This window comes from Falco naumanni, chromosome 8, assembly GCF_017639655.2.
Source record: "Falco naumanni isolate bFalNau1 chromosome 8, bFalNau1.pat, whole genome shotgun sequence".
Classification (NCBI taxonomy): domain Eukaryota; kingdom Metazoa; phylum Chordata; class Aves; order Falconiformes; family Falconidae; genus Falco; species Falco naumanni.
The window spans coordinates 10073457-10091808 of NC_054061.1; the positions used below are offsets into that span (position 1 = coordinate 10073457).

An 18352-nucleotide genomic window follows, 5' to 3' on the forward strand; every position below is an offset into this window, starting at 1 on the left:
TCTGCATACCCCAGTGGAGCCAAGTTCGCTGGGAGCGGAGGCAGGATGCCTCTGCCGCGATCACGCAACACCCACTCACACCCCCAGACTGACAGCACTCCCGTCAAACGCCTCCAGCCACACACACGTGGAGGATGCTAACATGAGGAGCGAGTAGCTGCACAGGCAGCGGAACTGATAACGCTCAGTTTCCTGTCGATCTCTCCCATGTGGATTCTCTGATGTCTAGTAGCACAGCTGAGCTGCACTGCAGATGGAGAACTAGCAGCATCTTCCTCACCAAGAGCCAAAGCCTGTAGCAAGCCAAGACCTTTGAGACAGCTACCACACTTGACCCCTACCACAACTGACACCATCCAGCAAGTTCAAAGCAGAGAGGAGACAACTCACAAATAAACAGTAACCTTGCACAAGCCTTCATTTCCTTCAGGACAGGGTAAATAATCTGCAGAGATATCTCCACCTTCCTTTGTTTGTCCTAGAAACACCAGCACAACCTGAATAGCATGACCAGAAGGCTGCTGGTGCAGCAGCCGGATCCAGCTCAGGTACCTCTGTAGCTCAGTGGCATCAAGCAATGGGTTGTGTCCTCTGCTCTGCTGGGTGGACTCTTCTTCCCCGGCCAGAAGCATGCTGAACCATGCTCACCTGTGTCTGTCCTGGCATCCTGCAGCAGCTAGTTCCACAGCTCAGTCGCACGTGGGTGAGGGGAGAAAAGCCAATGTCACCCCATCTGTCCCCAACCTGCTGCCCAGGCAGCCTCCCTGGTCCTCCACTTCCCTTCTACCATGAGGCACTGTGGCTCAGGACTCTGTACTCCTCTACCCTTCACGTTTTAGTTCTTTCAGACAGCTCTTTCCTAAAACAGACCCAATCTCTCCTCAGGCAGAGCCAGCCCACGAAGCAGGGATTCAGCCCGCCTCCCCATCCCCAGTGTCCCTGGGAGTCCCCAGCTCACCTCCACCTCTCCTCAAGCATCCCTCCGAGTCCAGCCTGCTGTCTACATGCTGCGGACAGTGTTAATAGTGTCTGCCAAGTGAGCAGCCAAGGGCAGGAGAGGCTGGGCTCCAGACACCTTCCCCACTGCTCCCGGCTGGGCTCAGGCAGAGCGGCTTTGTCTGGTGTTGCGGCTCCAGCAAAAGGATACGGGCAGAGCCAGAAGCTGGTGGACAGCAAAGAGCAATTTCGTTACCGCTCAGCAAAACGAAGCGTCTCTTGAAAGCGCTAGTGACAGTCAGGAAGTTGGGCTGGGTGTTTTGTTTTGCATTTTAAGAAGCCTGCAGGGACACCAACAACCTACAATGATCATTTTCAGAAAGAAGCTCAGAGAAACTCAGGATTTTCAGCAACCATTTACCCTCTTTTGTCCTTGATTTAAAATTTGCCAAGAGGCTGCTTACAAGATGCACTGAAACAGGCAGCGACCACTGCCTTAAGTGTAAAGGCGGCTTGCTGCAATACCTCCCCAGTACATCACTCAGAGAACCCCACACCAGCGCCTGGGGATGGTTTTAAGAGCAAAAACACGACTTCAAAGCTGACAGCCCCTGTGCACAAAGCGCGACTGTGCGGTGACAACAGAGCAGCCTGGGGCACAGGAGCCGGCTGACCTCTGCTATGGCTCTCGCCGACGGATTTTTATTGTTCACCGCTCTCCCAAAGCGCAGGCACGGAGAGAAAAGCAACTAAGACATTTGGCTCAAAATGCAAACCCAGTCAGGGAGCCCCACCAGCACAGCAGGGAAAAGACAACCTGCTGGAGGGGACCGCAGCTCAGCACTGCCAGGCTGGGGGGAGGAAGGGCCAGAGCACGGGCCACCCCTCCCCAGGAGGCAACAGTGAGAGGTGCCAGAGCCCTGGGTCACCACAACACAGGCTCAACAGAGAGGAAAGCAGCTCCTAACACACAGCACCACAGGCCAGTCCTCCATTCTGCACGGTCGAGCTGAGCTCCCTCATCCTGCTTTCCAGGGTAGCCAAGGAAAGACCACAGCTATAGCTCTGCAGCCAGCGAGGCCAGGTCTCCAGGGACTGGGCTGCAGCTAGAAAATAATATTCCCAAGGCCTGTCATGTGTCATGACTGCTGCTTGCTGGGGACACTGCTCACCTCGCCCTCTGCCATGCACACAGCAAAAGCCAGGAAAGCCTTCCCAAACCACCCCGCTCCAGAAAACCCAGACATCTCGTATTGGACACAGGCCCCCATGAGCTGCTTGTGCTCTCCAGGAAACGGCTCCTGCCCTGAAATGCTGAGGACTCGCCAGGTACAAGAGTGAAGGAAAGGATATGCACCCTGGGGTGGCTCTGCTGCCCAGGGAGCTGGCAGGCTGGCTTCCCCCAGCACCCTTGCAAGCTGACAGCATGGATCCATACTGCTCCCCTCCAGAACTGACCTGTCTCAGGGAGCCATGCAACATCTTCACGCAGCTCCGTGACCACAGGACTCAGGGCCTGGCTCTCCCGAGTTCCTGCCACGCCAATGTCAGAGGGCCTGTGGGAGGACTCCCCAGCACCAGCAGCTTTCTCAGACATTTTAGCAGCCTCTGGAGACATCAGACTGGCATGGGCTGTGCCTGCCTGGCAGGTACACAAACCCCTTGGTCAACTATTCACCTACACAGGACAGGTGACAAACCACGTTTCTCCAGCTCACCCTGATCAGGGAGCCAGGGGATGGTGGGAAAATGCTGTGCACTGGCTCCTCAATTCAGAGATGAAAAACCATAAGCACCCAAAAGCTCCATGCTTTTCTGCTGAAAATCAGCACGGCGCTGCTCACCGCTGGCTGCCTCACCACCACCTCCCCAGCCGTGCCCGCGGCTGGCCTCACGTGATGTTGAAGTGGATGCACACAGTAGGAGTGGCTGTAGTGACAGCGTTACAGCTTGTGTCCGACACACAGCTAAGCCCAGCAAATCCCAGCGCTCTGCAGCTCTCATTTACAAACCCCACACGCTCTGCGCAGGTACACAGGCTTCAGTGAGAGCTCAGTGCCCACAGGCCCAGGGAAATGACACCTGGAGGGAGACAGTCCAGCAAGCACAGGGCTCCTGAACTCTCTGGTGTCCACCAGTGTGAGGACAGCCCCACGCCAAGCCCCAGGGACAAGGAGAGCTCTTCTTACACCAGCCCCTGTTCAGGCTGGGAGCCGACCTCCCCAGGGCCAGCCCCTCTGCTATTTCAGCACAGATACTCCCACCGGGGAAGCAGGAAGACCTGGCAGGACAAGCAGGACTTCGCCCTGTCCTGCTCTGCTCCAAGCAGCTTCACTCACCGCTGCTGCTCTGGGGTGGCAGGACTTCACCAGCTCTGCAGACACCTGGAAGAAATGCTGTGAGCTGAAGCCCCAGGCCCTACCTGCCAGCTGTTATTTCATTCCTCTAACAGGTCCATAAAACAGGGATAATTAAATCTCCCCTAAACTCTCTTCCATTTAAAATAAAAATCTATAGTCCCTATTTCATTAGCTGGCTCTGGGTTTTACAGCTTGATCAATTCCCCTCGCAGAGCCACGGTCCCAGGCAGGCAGACATAAACACACAGCGGGCAGCTTCCATGGTGCAAATCAATGGGGATTCGCAGTCTCCTCTCCCCGTTCTTTGTTCCTCGCTCACCAAAGGGGAGCCACACAACATGGCAGGTAGGGACAGCGCGTTTCACCACTCAAAGGAACATCACTGCCATGCATGGCTTCCGAGGTCAGATTTAGTAGAGGCAGCAGTGATGCTCCCCCTCCAGTGAAGGGAGGGCCCAGTACGGGGCCCCAACACCCTAAAGGTGAGGCAGCTCAGCCAGCACACAGGCAGGGTGATGCCTCTCCACTCACTCCAAGGTGAAGAAGGACGAGACTCAGCTCTCACAGCTGATGACTGGGGCCAGGGCCCTTCTCAAGCACCAACCAGGAACCAAAAACAGCCGCCACTACTCCAACCTCCCTGCGCACGAAGCAGAAAACACTTGTCCCAGAGACCTGAGCACACAGGCTCACCATTTCCTGCCCTTCCCAGCCCTCCACTGCTGCCCTGCCACATGCCGCCTTCCCCCAGCCAACGTGCCAGGCCGGTGGCTGGAGCAGCCGGGGCTCCAGATGGTTCTCGCCACCCCTGCAAGCCTCTCCCTCTGCTGCGGCGGGGAGCTCCTGGCAGCAGATGGAGGGACCACAGCAGCAGCGAGAGCCACACAGACAGTGGACAGGCAGAGCGCCTGCCTGCCCATGGATCATCAGCACACTGGGCAGTCCTTGCCCTGGGCCAGCACCCAGGTGCCACCCAGCACCTATCACACTGTTTCCCTCTGCTTCAGACACACATCCCTCCCTCCTGCCTTTGCTCAGCCAGAAAGCAGCAAGATGCCACAGTCCCCATCCTGCCAGTGCCAGGACACACCGTGGAGGTAGCCCCAGCCACACAATGCCAGTGATGGACAGACCACAGGCCTGGGCCCAAACTGCAATCTCCACCAACCTGCCTGCAGGCAGGCCAGCATACTGGTACCTGCCAGGGCTACGTCACTGGGACACAGGAATAGCTGCCAGCCAGAGTGCTCAGCTCCAAGCAAGCTCTGGGGGGACAAAGCCCCGTCCCTGCACGGCTGTGTGCAGGGAGGGTGACACCAGAACCTCCCAAATGCACCCAGGTGGCTCCTGCCTCACCTCCCATGCCAACACCTGCCCTGGCTCTACTGGCACCGCCGCCCGATGCAGAGGGGTGCGGAGGGGCTGCGGCTCACCTGCTAAACCAAACCCACTGCCCAAGGGGCGTGACACTGCAGAGCACGGCTCCCACTGCCTGGCCAGCCTCAAAGCAAACACCCAAAGGTGACAAACAAAGGCACCCAGCAGGCACTCTGCATTAGCAGTATTTTTAGACACCGCTATGGAGCCGGCCTTATTATTTTCATTGCAACGTGCATAATTACCCACCATGCACCGCAGTGACATCAGACGCAGCCCGCTCCCCTCTGACAGCCAGCGAGGCCGGCGCCCGCTCCTCCTCCCCGGGCTCCCGGCCTCAGGGACTGAGCTGCCCACCCCGCAGAGCCCCGCACACCTCCCCGGGCACGGCCTGCCCTGCGCAGGGGCCTGGGGTGCAGGCAGCGGAGCAGAAATGGGTGCAGGTGGCAGAGGGACCGAGCGAGGCAGTGACACAGGGTGGCAAAGAGACGAGCACGGGGCCAAGCTCCACATCTGCAGGCAGGCGCAGCCAGCTGTGCTGGAGCACTGGACCAGCACCGAGCTTGGGGCTGAGATGTCAGCGCAAAACCACGCCTCGCAGGAAGAGGTGCTGTCCCCGTGTGGAGGGACAGGACAGCACCCGTGGGGCCTCGGGCTGCCCACGGGGCTGAGCTCCCGCCCAGGAAAGCAAGTCCTGGAGCACATCCCACCTGGATGGAGCACGCCCCAGCTGCCCGCAGCCCGGTGCCACGCACCCTCTGCGGGACAGGGCTGCCACGGGCGCCACGCACCACCCGCACTCACCGCAGGGTCGGTGCCACGGCCCGTCCCGCTGCCCCGGGAGCCACCACCACCCCACCCGTCCTTTGGGGCTTATTTGTCTCCTACCTCTCCCCCACTCACAACTTTCTGAAGAGTTTTGCCGCTTTCCATCCGCTCCCCTCGCACACGCCGGGGGCTCGCCCTCAGCCGGGCCCCGCTCACCGACCCCGGGTCGGGCAGCAGGGCCCGGGGGCTCCGGCAGCGGCGGCCGCAGCACCGCGGGGTGCCCGGCGAGGCGGGGGCGCAGCAGCGGCCTCGGCAGGAGCCACCGGCTCACGCCCAGCCGGGGCCGCGGGGGTCCCCCGAGGAGGCGCTCCGACCGGGGCAGCCCCCGCGCTGCCAGGGAGGCCCCGGGGGCGGCAGGGCTCCGGCCGGTGCCCCAGGCAGCGCCACCGCGGGCCCCCCGCCCCCGAAGAGCTCCCCGAGAACCGGGGGCTCCTCCCACCGGCGTGCGGCTGCCGGTGCACCGGGCCCCGCTGCCCTCTGCGGCCACCTCCCCCGAGCCCCGGCACGCAGCGCAGCCCCCCGCCCCCGCGCACCGGGCCCTGCGCTCGGCCCCGGCCCCGGTACGCCGCGCCCCCCCCCCGCCTGCCCGGCCATCCGCCCCCTCCGAGCCACCCCGGCCCGGCCCGGCTGCCCCCCCGCCGCGCACCGGGCCCCGCTTGCTTCTTCGCCCGTCGCACCGGGCTTCGCCGGCCCGCGCATCCGTCCCCCGAGCACCGGGCCCGGCCTGCGCCCTGCACGGGCTCTGCCTGCCGCCCTCCCCGCTGCCCCGGGGCCGGCCTCCCCACCCCGCTGCACCGGCTCTCCCTACCTCCTTCCCCAAGCCCCGGGCCCAGCCCGCCGCCTTTTCCCGGTGCACTGGCCCTGCCCCGCGCAGCCCAGGCCCGCGGCCGCCGCCGCGCCCCGCACCTACCGGAGGCGCGCCCCCAGCGCTCGCGGGCCGCTCGGTGCCTGCCCCGGCCCTGCCTGCCGCTCAGCCCGCTCGCATGGCGCGGCGGCCGGGCCCGCCGGGCTCGGTGTCCGTCCCGGTGCCGCTCCCGCTCCGGCCTCGGCCCGGCCTCAGCCCCGCCTCATGGCGCCCCTGCGCCCGCCGCCCCGATGGAACCGGCCGCGCCACCACCACCACCCCGCGCCGCGCCGATGGGCGCGCCCGCTCCCCTCCCGCCGTACTATGCCCAAGCGCGGCGCCACCCAAACCGCGCTGTAGGGCGCTCCGGCCGTAATGCTCCGAGTGGCAGCGCACACCAAAGCCGGACCGGGGCTGTGCTGGGGAAGATATCCCGGGCCAGCCCTTCGGAGCAGTGGGGCGTTCCGGGACAGCCGCGGGCAGTTTGTAGATGGGTGTCCAGCACCAGCCCCGGGGGGCTCAGCGGGTTAATCCTGGGCCAGCCCAGGGGTCTCCAGGAGTACCCCCAGGCAGCCCATGGGGTGTTTGTGGGGGTGTCCCGAGGCAGCTTTTGCATGGGCTGGGGGGGTCCTGGACCAGCCCTGGAGGGGCTTGCTGAGGGGGATCTCCCAGGCTGGGCCCCTGTAGCCCCTTCTCTGCAGGCTCCCTGACCCAGGTGTGCAGTGAGATGGGGACCTCGGAGCAGGCTGGGTGGCTGGGGGAATCCCAGAGCTTCCCGGCCATCCAGACCCCGTGGGTTCCCCAGGGAACAGGGCTGAAGGGAGCCCGATGCCACAGAGGTGGGGGTCCCACAGGCCCAGGGCTGGCCATGTCCCTCTCACCGCCCGCCACCTCCCATCCTTCTTCTGCCTGAATGGAGCTGCACAATCCACCCTTGTCCCCAGTGAGTCCCAAGTAGGTCAGGGAGGCTGGTCCAAGCCCCTGCAGAGAGGAGTGGGTGGCAGAGGGGTGCAGAGGGCCCCAGGCACCCACCCAGGTAGCTGCACCACGGGGTTGGTGCCCACCCCCTGTCCCGGTGGGACCCTGGTGTCCCCAGCCCAGGGGCTGTGGGGCATTTCCCCAGCCCCTCTCCAGTCCCCTGGGGCGGTTCAAGATCCCTCTGCATCCCTGCAGGCTCTGCATCCCTCCTGGGAGCCGGAGTCCCATGGGTGCAGGTTGGAGTGGCTGAATCGTGGGGGAAGGCACCCAGTGGGGGGACCTGGGGGGCTGGGGCTGGGGAGCGAGCGTCGAGCTGGACTGGGCAGGAGCTGGGGGATGAACACAAGGAATAAGGAAGATGAGGGAGGTATCTCTCACCCCTTAATTGCAGTTAATAATTGATGAACGTGTTTACTGCAGGAGGCAAAGGTCTCTGGTGGTGTCAGGGTGCGAGCGCAGAGCAGCCTGCCCAGCAGCATCCCAAGTGACGCAGCCACAGGTAAGGGATGTCGGCCCCTGCCCTGGCCCCCATGAGCACTGGGGTCCGTCTTGGAGGGAGGCGGGGGTGTCTGTTGGCTGTGGGGCTGCCCACAGGCCGTGACATGAGGAGGGGGACACCACCATGATGTCATGGATTGCTCTTGGGCTCCAAGCGCTGCTTGGAGAGGCTCAGTTGAGCCCAAACAATGGAGCCTCCAGCCATGCCCAGAAGAGGCTCCTGGGGTCCCCAAGCACCCCTATGATCTCCGGCACCTGGAGGCCAACCCTGTCCCCCTGTGCCACGTCCCCAAGAAGCCTGTGCTCGGTGATGTGGCACAAAGCCTGGTGCTTGCTCACCAGCCTGGCTCAGCAGAGGGGACTGTCCCCCCCACAGCTCCTCCTGTGCCATCCCCCAGAAGGGATGTGGGGTGGCTGGTGGCAGCAGACAGCCGTCAGCCTCAGGTGCTTGTTCTCCTACAGGCGTGCAGGCAGGATGGCATGGAACTCACTGGTGCTGCTCCCCTTCCTCCTGGTGACAGGTGAGGACTTTGCTCAGCAGCTGGAACGGGTGGATGGGAGGCTTTGGAGGCTTTCAGCCCCCAGCATTCATTCTGAATTCCCTGAGGACAGCTAGGACCCCCAAAACAGCTGCCCACCCCAATGGCACCTTGGTGACCCAATGACAGCCTTGCTGCTCCAGGGCAGGCAGAGCAGGCAGGCGGCTCCGCAGTGTGGATCACATCTGGCATGGGTGCTGCAGCTGGAGTTGTCCTCCAGCTGGAGGTCTGGAGGTGGGAGGTGTGGGATGATCACGGGGAAAGTGAGGGCTGGTTCGTTCACCTGCCTCACCTGGAGACCAAATCCACGGCCGGGAGCTGGGGTTGGAGCTCAGTAGGTGCTTCTGGGTGCAGGGTGCTGGTGGAGCTCGGTGCAGGGGTGGTGCTGAGCCCATCTCCTTGTAGTTTCAGGCAATGCAGCTCCCTTCTTCAACATGACCTTTGTCTACGTGCCTGAGGACCTGGAGCTGGGTGAGTGGGGAAGTCTCGCAGAAGCTCTGGGGTGCAGGAGGAGTGGCTGGGGGTCCTTGGGCAGGGGCTGACACTGCCTGTGCCCCCAGGCCAGCTTGCTTTCCAGCTGACAGCTACTGACATAGACGGGGACCCACTCACCTACAGCATCAGTGGGCCAGAGGCCTTCTACTTCACTGCTGATGCCCAGACAGGCAACGTGATGCTGAGGAACACCCTGGACCGTGAGGTAAGAGCAGAGACCAGGGCAGATGTCCCTGCCTGAGCTGGGCAGCCTGTGGTGGTGAGGACAGAGGGCAGAGCCACGAGCCCTGTGGGAGAGCTGCTCACAGTGCTACTGTGGGTCACCCCCTGGCCCTGGAGCCCAGCTCTGGTGGGGGGAAAGCCATGTGGGAGAAGCATCCCACCCAGGGATGGTATGTGGGAGGGCACTGAGGCTTAACCGCCCAAGGACTAAGCTCCACCTGGCCTGACCAAGTCCTGCCTTGTGTTCCCCCAGCTCCATGCCAAGCTCACCATCACCGTCAGGGTATCTGATGGGATGAACGACGCAGTGAGTGCTGGGGCATGGGCTGGGTGGCTGAAGTGGGTGATGGGAACAGGGAAGGGAGCAGGGTCTCAGTGGAACTGTGGATGAGGCTCGGTAGGGAAGGGGGTTGGAGGTGGGCTTTGCCCAGGGGTGGGTGATGCTGGCTGGCTTCGGAGCCATGGTGGCCACAGGGTGCCAAAACTGCACCCAACTCTGCCAGGCACCATCTCCCACACCCATCACATGTCCTCCCTGGTAGGTCTCCAGAAAACTCACAATCATCGTGGAGGACCGTAATGACAACGCCCCGGTCTTCCAGCACCTGCCGTATGAAACATCCATCCCCGAGGTACCTCCCTGGGACCTCCTGGCCCCTGTGGGCAGCAGGACAGGGGTGCTGGGTGGCTCCTGTGGCATGAGTGTGCTGGTAGCAGGACAACAGTGCGCCAGGAATGGGGTGACCCCCACACCTGGGTGTGTGGTGATGGTGGGCATGGGCATGGGGCAATGGTGCAGCCCGCACGGCTGACCTGGGAGCGGTCCATGCCGGGGCAGTTCCCGGCACTTGCCTCTGTGACAGTCCAAGGCGCTGACACATGGATGGGACTCTGCCCTTGTGATGAGTTTCTGACCAGGGAGTGCCCAAGCTGCTGCTCAGCCCACGCCAGGGTGAGGCAGGATCAGGGTGCAGACAGGGAGTGGGGCTGAGCCCAGCTCCCCCCCAGGGCTGGGGGGCAGGCTCTGCTCCCAGGGAGAGTGGCAGGGGGGATCGTGCCTAGCATGAGCAACGGCAGTAGCTCATCCCTGCGTGGGGATGCACTGGGCAGCCCCTGGAACCCTGTGGGGCCAGACCACCCCACAGGAGGACTGTCAGGGGCCTGGCCCAGCACCAACCCCCCTGCTCTCCTGGGTGATGCCACAACCACCCTCCTGTGTGCCCAGAACATGAAACCCAACAGCACCATCTACACCGTGTTTGCCAATGACAGCGACACAGGGAATGCCTCCAAAGTCAGCTACAGCATCGAGGAGGTGAGCACAGTTCATTGCAGAGTGGGGCATGCCATACCCCAAAGCCACCCCTGAGCCACCCCTGTGGGACAGAGGTGCTGGGGGACCCGGACAGCGGCAGCCCCGTGGCTCTGCAGGAGCAGGGGTACGTGTTGGGTCAGGAGGGCTGGCTCTGCACCCGCTGGGCAGTGGGTGCAAGGTGCTGAACAGTTGCAAACTGGGGATGAGCCAGGTGATAGGGGGTCCCCACGGTCCGTGGGCCAGGCTCGGCAGAAGGGTGGGGGTTTAGCTCCCGTCTCTGCTGGGGGACCTCTGCTCCCTGCCTTGGTGGCACGGTGATGAATTGATGTCCCCTGCTCAGGTGATCCCAGACAGCATGAAGAATCAACGGCTTTTCTACATCCTGTCCAACGGGAGTGTGATGCTCAATGGCTCACTGGACTATGCCAAGAACACCTTCTACCAGCTCAAGATCCTCGCCATGGTGGGGGCCAGCTGGGCTGGGGGAGCGGGACTGCCAGGTAAGGGGGCTGTGGGACTAACAGGTACTCTGCTCCCCAGGACAGCGGGGGCATGCTGCACAATGAGTTGATCTTCCAGAAGAGCTCAGCCTACCTGACCCTGACTATCCGTGACCTGCCCAACCTGGACCCACGGTTTCTCAATGAGCCCTACTCCGGCTCTGTGCCCGAGAACTGTGCCCTGGTAAGGAGCCCACCTACCCCAGTGGCATGTCCCTACCCCTGGCCCTCCCTGGGGGCTCTGACACCCCAGGGTGCCAGACCACCAGGCATGGGTGCTGCTGGAGACATCCTAGGTCCTGCCCTGATGGCCATGTCCCTGCAGGGCACCACTGTGCTGACCGTCACCGCTATGGACAGAGACACAGGGGTGAATGATGAAATCTCCTACAGCATCACCAGTGAGTGATGGGGCAGGGCAGGATGGGCAGGGGGTGAGCAGCAGCAGGGGGGGATGGGTAGGCAGGGTTATCAGGCAGCAAGGGGCACCACAGAGACTGGTTCTGGGCTCCCAGGTGCTGCCAGCCTGCCTTTCTGGCAGAGGGCCAGGCCTGCGTTTCTCGGTGGCTGCAGCTGGTTCCTGCTGTCCCCTTGCCCTAGATGCCAGCATTCCCTTTGCTATCAATGACACAACGGGCATCATCACTGTGAGCGGGTCCCTGGACCGTGAGCAGCTGCCAGGCGAGGAAGTGCTGCTGGAAGTCATGGTGAGTAGGAGGCAGCAAGGGGAACCCCATCTTCATCCTCTCCCCGAGCCCCTCCAACCTGCTTTCTCCTCCTGTCCAGGCACGTGAGAAGAAGCTGGACATCCACGGCAAGGTGGCCCAGGCCAGCACCCTGGTGACGGTCATGGTGACCGATGTCAATGACAACAAGCCCCAATTCTACCACTGCTCCCTCCCCAGCTGCAACTTCTCCACTGGTGCCCAGAACAACTTCAGGGGCAACATCATAGAGCACTCCTCCTCCAGACTGCCCGTGTCCAACCTCAGCATCGTTGCCCATGACCCGGACAAGGTGGCAGCCTGCCCAGGGAGCTGGGCCAGGGTGCAGGTGTCTGTCCTGCCTGGACTACCCACCCTCATTCCTGCGTTTCTCTCCCTGGCAGAGCATCAACAGCAATTATGGGCTGTACCTGCAGGGCCCGAATGCCAGCGCCTTCACTGTCTCCCCCACAAAGATCGTAGGCACAGGGGAGGTCCAGCTGCTGGTGCAAGACCCGTCTTCTGTGGACTACGAGATAAGCCATTTCATGGTGGTGCAGGTGGGACCTGTAGTGCTGGCTTGCCATGGGGACAGTCCCAGCTCCCTGCATATGCCAGGGTACAGGGGACACATAGCCCTTCTCCTGCAGGATTCAGAAGCCAAAGCAGAACACGCCTTTGCCCTGGCAACTTGTTTGGTGCAGGGGGGCTGGGCTGGAGTGTGAAAAGTCTCTTTCTCATGTTTGGGGAACCGTGGGAGACACTGTCGCTTCTCTGTCCTGCAGATCGTTGCTAATGACACAGGGAACCCCACAAACTGCTGCTCCACAGCCACCGTGACCATCAGCATCACTGACAGCAATGACCACATCCCTGAGTTCCCCCAGAGCACCTATAGCCTGAGCGTGATGGAGAACAGCCCTGCTGGCACCGTCATCTCCCCAAACATCACGGTCAGGCGCTGGGCAGGGAGCAGCCACAGTTTACATCCCCCAAGCAGGATGCTGGGCACCCCTGGCTGCTAGTGCAGTTTGTGTTGAGGGCACTGGTCTCTCCATGCACACAGAAAGGAGACAGTGACAGTGGGCCCACAGGATGTGGGACCTCGTGCCCATCAGGGCCATGTTTTTGGGGTGCTCACTGCCAGCAGCCAGTGCCCCAGAATCATCACTGCTCTGGGGGCTGAAACAGATTGACCAGATGCTTCCTTCTCTTTTTTAGGCCTATGATCCGGACAGTGGTGCCTGGGGCCAGATCACCTACCAGCTGCTCCCAGAGAACATGTACGTAGGGGCACAGCCATCCATGACCGGGGCATCATCCTGGCGAGGGGGCTCCAGGCCTGAGCGCCAGTGACGGTTCTGTGTATGCTGTAGCCGTAAAATCTTCATGGTGAACACCACAACTGGGGCACTGCTGGTGCAGAATGGGAGCTTGCTGGACCGGGAGACTCGTTCCATCTACCACGCCAACCTCCAGGCCAAGGATGGGGGCAACCTAGTGGGCACCACAGTGCTGGAGATCACTGTGCTGGATGACAATGACATAGCACCCATCATCACCGGCTCCTACTTCATCTCAGTGGAAGAGGGGCAGAACGTCAGAACGCAGATCCAGGTGTGCACCAATGGAAGTGGAGGGGATGATGGGGGTTGTCGGAGAGGAGCAGAGATTGTCCCCAAGGTGCCAGACAGTCCCATTCCAACTGCTGACCTTTTCAGGCCATTGACAACGACGAGCCTGGCAGTAACAACAGCAAATTAGGCTTCAAGATCTTGCCAGGACCGTTCAGTGACAACTTCACCATCGATGCGGCCACAAATGAGATATACAGCAAGGAGCCGCTGGACCGCGAGGCCTTGGAAGATGCGCGGGGGCAGATGGTTGTGACGGTGGAGGTGTACGACCACGGCGTGCCACAGCACACCACCTCAGTGAACGTCACCATCACTGTGGGGGTGAGCCTTGGGCACAAGCGGGGACACACTGGGGCAGGCAAGGGCTTGGAGATGGGATGAACGGGCAGGGAGGGAATGTTGGATCCCTGGCCGTGGCACAGGCACCGTGTCCCCAGGCTCTCTGTGGAGGCAGGTGAAATAGCTGATCCAGGGAGGCAGGAGAGGGTTTGTGTGCCTCCTGCCTGTGGGCAGACAGGTGCCCACACTCCTGTCCCCAGCCAGCTCTTGGGGACCCTGTTTCCTGGAGCAGCTATAACCGTGTGCTTTGTCTCCTGCAGGATGTGAATGACAATGCACCCGTGTTCCTCAGCCAGTCCTATAATTTCTCAGTCTTTGAAGACTCTCCAGGTAGAAGTTGCGTGGCCAGGCTCACGGGACCAGCAGTGGTCCAGAGTCAGTGCCTGCTGGCTGCTGAGTGTCTGTCTCCATCTGCAGGATCCCTCGTGGGTGAGGTGGAGGCCACAGATGCCGACCGAACAGAGATAAATTCCCGCATTTCCTTCCTACTTCAGAGGGGCAGTGGTTCCAGCAATTTCTTGATCCGCTCATCCTCCCTGGGGCCAGGGCACTACAGCGGGCAGCTGTCCGTAGACCCTGACATGTCCCTGGACTATGACACCCTGCAGCAGAAGTTCTTCTCCTTGGTGGTGCTGGCAGAGAACACAGCTGCGGACAATGTGGGGGACAAGGCCAACGTCTCGGTGGTGGTCCACATCCTAGACATCAATGACGAGCCCCCCACTGTCCTGCTGCCCTCGCTGCAGGATGTACGCGTGAGCGAGAACGGCACGCAGCAGGGTCTGGTCCACACACTACTCGCCTCTGACCCAGACACCAACCACTCGCTGGTCTTCAAGAAGCTGGCAGTTGCCTGCTTCAAGGGGGCAAGCAGCGCTGGGGAGGTGTGCTGGGACTGGTTTGTGCTGGCACCCAATGGCTCGGTGCTGGTGAACAGCTTGGACATTGACTATGAGTTGTGTGACAGGGTGGTGCTCACGCTGCGGGCTGAAGATTTGTACACCGAGAAGGGCAACCGCTACAGCCAGAACGGTAGGACACCCACTCCTTGCTCCTGCCACCACCACTGGGCGTGATGGGTGCTGGGACCTGCCTCTCCCACCTCCTAGGAGGAGCTGTGGGGAGTAGGGCAGGAGCCAGGTGGTTTGGCAGTGGAGGGAGGGTGCCCCCAGCACTTCTGGTCCCTGCCACCAGAGACCTGTGCCTGCTAGGACAGGGCTCCCATGGGAAGCGGAGGAGGGTGCTGCAGGGCTGCTCTGTTGGTGACTGGAGCTCTGCTTTTGGGACATTTGCAGAAACCCTGCAGATCCTCATCACTGATGTGAATGACAACACGCCGCTCTTCCTGCCCATCTCGGAGACCTTTGGTGAGCAGCCGGGGTTGGTGTGTCCTGTGGGCTCCTCTCTGCACCCGCATATGCTCTGCCACACTGCTCAGCAGTGGGGACCTTCCCCAGCCAGGACAGGGCTGTGAGAGGTGCAGGGGCCAGGCCGGGGTTACTCCGTGCTTTCCATGAAGGCTGTGGGGCTGAGGGCAGTGGGGGGATGCTTGGAGCTCTGCTGAGCCCTGGGGCTGCATGGGCATGGGGTCTGCAGCAAGCCTGGCTGCACACCAGCATGACCAGGCTATCCGCCTGTCTTTCCCCGGCAGTGGTTGTCCCTGAAATCTCTCCTGTGGACCTTCAAGTGGCTACCGTGAAGGTGAGGAGCTGTGTGCATGTGTCTGTCTGTGGAGCTGGGCTTGCCTGTCTGCACCGTGGGCAGGTGGTGGCTCTTCCCATCTGTGTTCCTGCCACACTTTGTCCCTGCAGGCCACGGACGCTGACTCAGGGCTCAAAGGAACCATCACCTTCTCCATCGTCAGCGTGGTGCTCGTGGAGGACAATGGGGCCAGCCGGCCCTTTGAGAACCTCTTCAAGGTGGTGCCAAAGCCCGAGCAGGACGGCTACATCGGGAGCATCCAGTGAGGCCATGGGTCCAGGCCAGGGCTGGGGGAGAGCAGCTCGGCTCCTGCCTGCTGGGAGGCAGACCTTCAGGCAGGGCCAGCACAGGCTGGAGAGGGGACAAAGCTATCCTGGGGTCCTGCCCTGGGCATGGTGGCAGGGTGGAGCTTGGGGGATGGCAGTGCCATCCTGGGGACATCCTGTGCAGCCCAGTGGAATTGTTGATGTCCCTGTCCTTGCAGGGTGGCCAGCAACCTCGATGGCTCGCTGAAGGGGCAGTACCAGGTGACAGTGGAGGCTCAGGACTGTGAGGCACCAGTGCACAGAGCACAGACCACGCTGAATGTGAGTGTCACCCCCATCCCCCCATCTGGGGACACGCTGCACCCTGCCCAGCCCCACTCACTCCTGCTTTCCACATGCAGATCTTCACGGTGGATCAGAGCTACCGTGTTCGCCTCCAGTTTCTGGCAACAGTGGATGAAGTCCAGAGTAACTCTGAAAAGATCAAAGTGTAAGGGCTGCCAGGCCGGGGCTGGGGGTGCACGGCTGCGCAGCAGGGGACACAAGCATGCTGGCCGTGTCTCCCAGCTTCATGAACCATGGATGGGACAGGGCAGGCAGGTCCCCACCACAGCTGGGGGTTGCAGGGGGTCCAGCTGCTTTCTACACCCATGGGCACAGCAGCAGGATGCCAGGCCCAGCCTCCCTCTATCCCTCCTGTTCCTAGGGCACTGATCACTGCGACCAAGGCAGGGGTCTACGTGGTGGCCATCCAGAGCATGGAGGACACCCGCACCTCCCAGTGAGTTGGGCTCTGCAGGTGGTGGGGAAGGAGATGTGCTGGTGGCATTGCGGGGGGATCACCCAGGGGCAGGGCACCACGTACAAGGTGTACAGGCAAGACCTGTACACCGAGAAGGGCAACCGCCACAGCCAGAACAGTATGGCACCCACGCCCTGCTCCTGGCACCACCACTGGGCATGGTGGGTGGTGGGACCTGCCTCTCCCACCTCCCAGGAGGAGCTGTGGGGAGTAGGGCAGGAGCCAGGTGGTTTGGCAGTGGAGGGAGGGTGCCCCCATCCCATGGATGGGACAGGGCAGGCAGGTCCCCACCACAGCTGGGGGCTGCAGGGGGTGCAGCTGCTTTCCAGCTGCACCACCGCAACCTGCTCACCCCATCTCTTTGATCCCACAGGGTAGAAGCCAAGTCGGTGATGGAGGCATACTTCGTCTACAGCAATGGCACTGCCCTGGACGTCAACCAGCTGAGCATGTGTGTGCTGGGACGGGGGCCACGCACAGGCACTGCCATGTGCCCGCACCGGCGCTGCCGCTCATGCCTCCACTTTCCTTGGCAGGCTCATACAGTCTGACCCGCTGGTCCTGGCTGAGCTGGTGAACTTGGGCCTGGCTGTCATCGTGAGTGGGGCTGGGCAAGGGGCACAGGGAGAGGGCTCCAATGTGGGGCTGGGGGGAGGGGAGTCTCCTGGCTGGGGCTGTGCCCTCACCTCTGCTCTGTGCCAGGGCCCCGGCGAGGTGGCAAAGCCCACCAGGGAGACAGAGTTCATTGGTATCATCGCAGGACTGGCAGTGTTCCTGCTCGTCTTCATCCTCATCATGACCCTGGTCTTGGTTCTCACTACCAGGAGGTAACTGCACTGCCCTCATCCTCACCGGTACCCCCAGACACAGACCCACCCTCCATCCCCCTCCTGCCTGCCCCATCGCATGGCCCAGCTCCCCCTGCCCTTCCCACCCACCCCATTCCTGGGGCTTTGCAGCTACAAGAGGAAGCTGAGTGCGATGAAGGCTCTGAAGGTGGCCACAACATACAGCCCTGCCACTGCCCAGCAGGGAGCAGGCATCCCTGGCACCAACCAGTACAACGCAGAGGGGTGAGTGGGGGGCTCCCTGCGGCAGAAGGGAGGAGCCCAAGCATGTCCCCCCCCCAGGGCCTGCAGGGCTTGCTATCACACCCCTCATGCCCGGGGGACATGGCTGCCCGAGGCTACCCCTGCAGCCCCATGGGATGGTCACTCACCTGCCACCCATCCCTGGCCAGGGCCAACCCCATGCTGAACCTCTCGCTCGATCCCTCCCACGACCTGGGCTTCCACGAGGACTCCAGCTCTGTGACCAGGTAAGCTCTGCAGTCAGGTCCCAAAGACCAGGGGGCCATCACCCTCCATACCCACTCTGCCAGTGCTTGGACTCTCTTCTACCCCCCATCCTCTGCTCTCCAGTGTGAATTCCCTGGATGAAAACACAGTAAACGCACCCAGGGATGACATCAGTGCCAAGGTAAGTTTGCAAAGAGCTGCTGATGCCCAGCAGGGAGTCCTGCCACTGCATGCCACATCCTCTCTGCTGTGGTCTCTGGGCTCCTGGACACTTTGTGTCCCTTCCACCCCATCCCCTTGACAGCCCTCAGCTCCTGGGAAGGACAGGAATATCCCTGTCCCCCATCTCTGTCCCCAACCCCTCTGACCATGCTCTCCCCCTGCAGCAGGACGAAGTGCAGCTGAAGGAACCCACTGACAAGGAGGTGCTGGTGGCCGCCCTGAACCTGAAGGAGCCCACCAAAACAGCATACACCAACATTACCTTCACCACCACGGACTTGTGAGCAGGCACACGGGGTGCAGCAGGGCCAGAGCAGGACTCGGGCAGCTACTTTGATGATGTGTTCAGAGGCTGGCAATAAATCTGTCCCACAGGGGTCATGGTGTCCTGTGGCCATCAGCCCATCTGCCTGGGGGCTCAGCCAGCTTGGAGTCATCCCTCCCAGCACAAGGTGCCAGTTTCGGGCCAGGCTGGTGCCAGAGGGGAGGCG

General features: G+C 62.0%; 1 protein-coding gene across 2 annotated transcripts; it reads left to right on the forward strand.

Moving 5' to 3' along the window:
• The first annotated feature begins 7306 nt into the window (after positions 1-7306).
• Positions 7307-18230, forward strand: CDHR2 (cadherin related family member 2). 2 transcript variants are annotated; one of them, XM_040605053.1, is made up of 33 exons: positions 7307-7381; positions 7744-7822; positions 8284-8342; positions 8766-8831; positions 8921-9060; positions 9331-9384; positions 9620-9709; positions 10303-10392; positions 10733-10855; positions 10933-11076; positions 11218-11293; positions 11493-11599; positions 11679-11909; positions 12001-12156; positions 12382-12549; positions 12818-12879; positions 12973-13213; positions 13318-13554; positions 13833-13902; positions 13990-14604; positions 14868-14939; positions 15224-15273; positions 15384-15535; positions 15758-15860; positions 15941-16029; positions 16246-16320; positions 16715-16792; positions 16878-16938; positions 17044-17168; positions 17301-17414; positions 17582-17659; positions 17763-17820; positions 18026-18230. In XM_040605053.1, the coding sequence occupies exons 3-33, from the start codon at positions 8297-8299 to the stop codon at positions 18143-18145; spliced, it is 3891 nt and encodes a 1296-aa protein (XP_040460987.1). In that variant the 5' UTR covers positions 7307-7381; positions 7744-7822; positions 8284-8296; the 3' UTR covers positions 18146-18230. The 2 variants fall into 2 exon arrangements, with proteins under 2 accessions (XP_040460987.1, XP_040460988.1); XM_040605054.1 differs by lacking the exon at positions 7307-7381 and adding an exon at positions 7447-7559.
• Positions 18231-18352: the final 122 nt, after the last annotated feature.

Coding starts and splice junctions, on each gene's coding strand:
- CDHR2 (XM_040605053.1), top strand. CDS start 8,297: ATGGCATGGAACTCACTGGTGCTGCTCCCCTTCCTCCTGGTGACAG. Junction 11,600..11,678: donor AAGTGCTGCTGGAAGTCATG/GTGAGTAGGAGG, acceptor CCTCCTGTCCAG/GCACGTGAGAAGAAGCTGGA. Junction 17,415..17,581: donor AACCAGTACAACGCAGAGGG/GTGAGTGGGGGG, acceptor ATCCCTGGCCAG/GGCCAACCCCATGCTGAACC.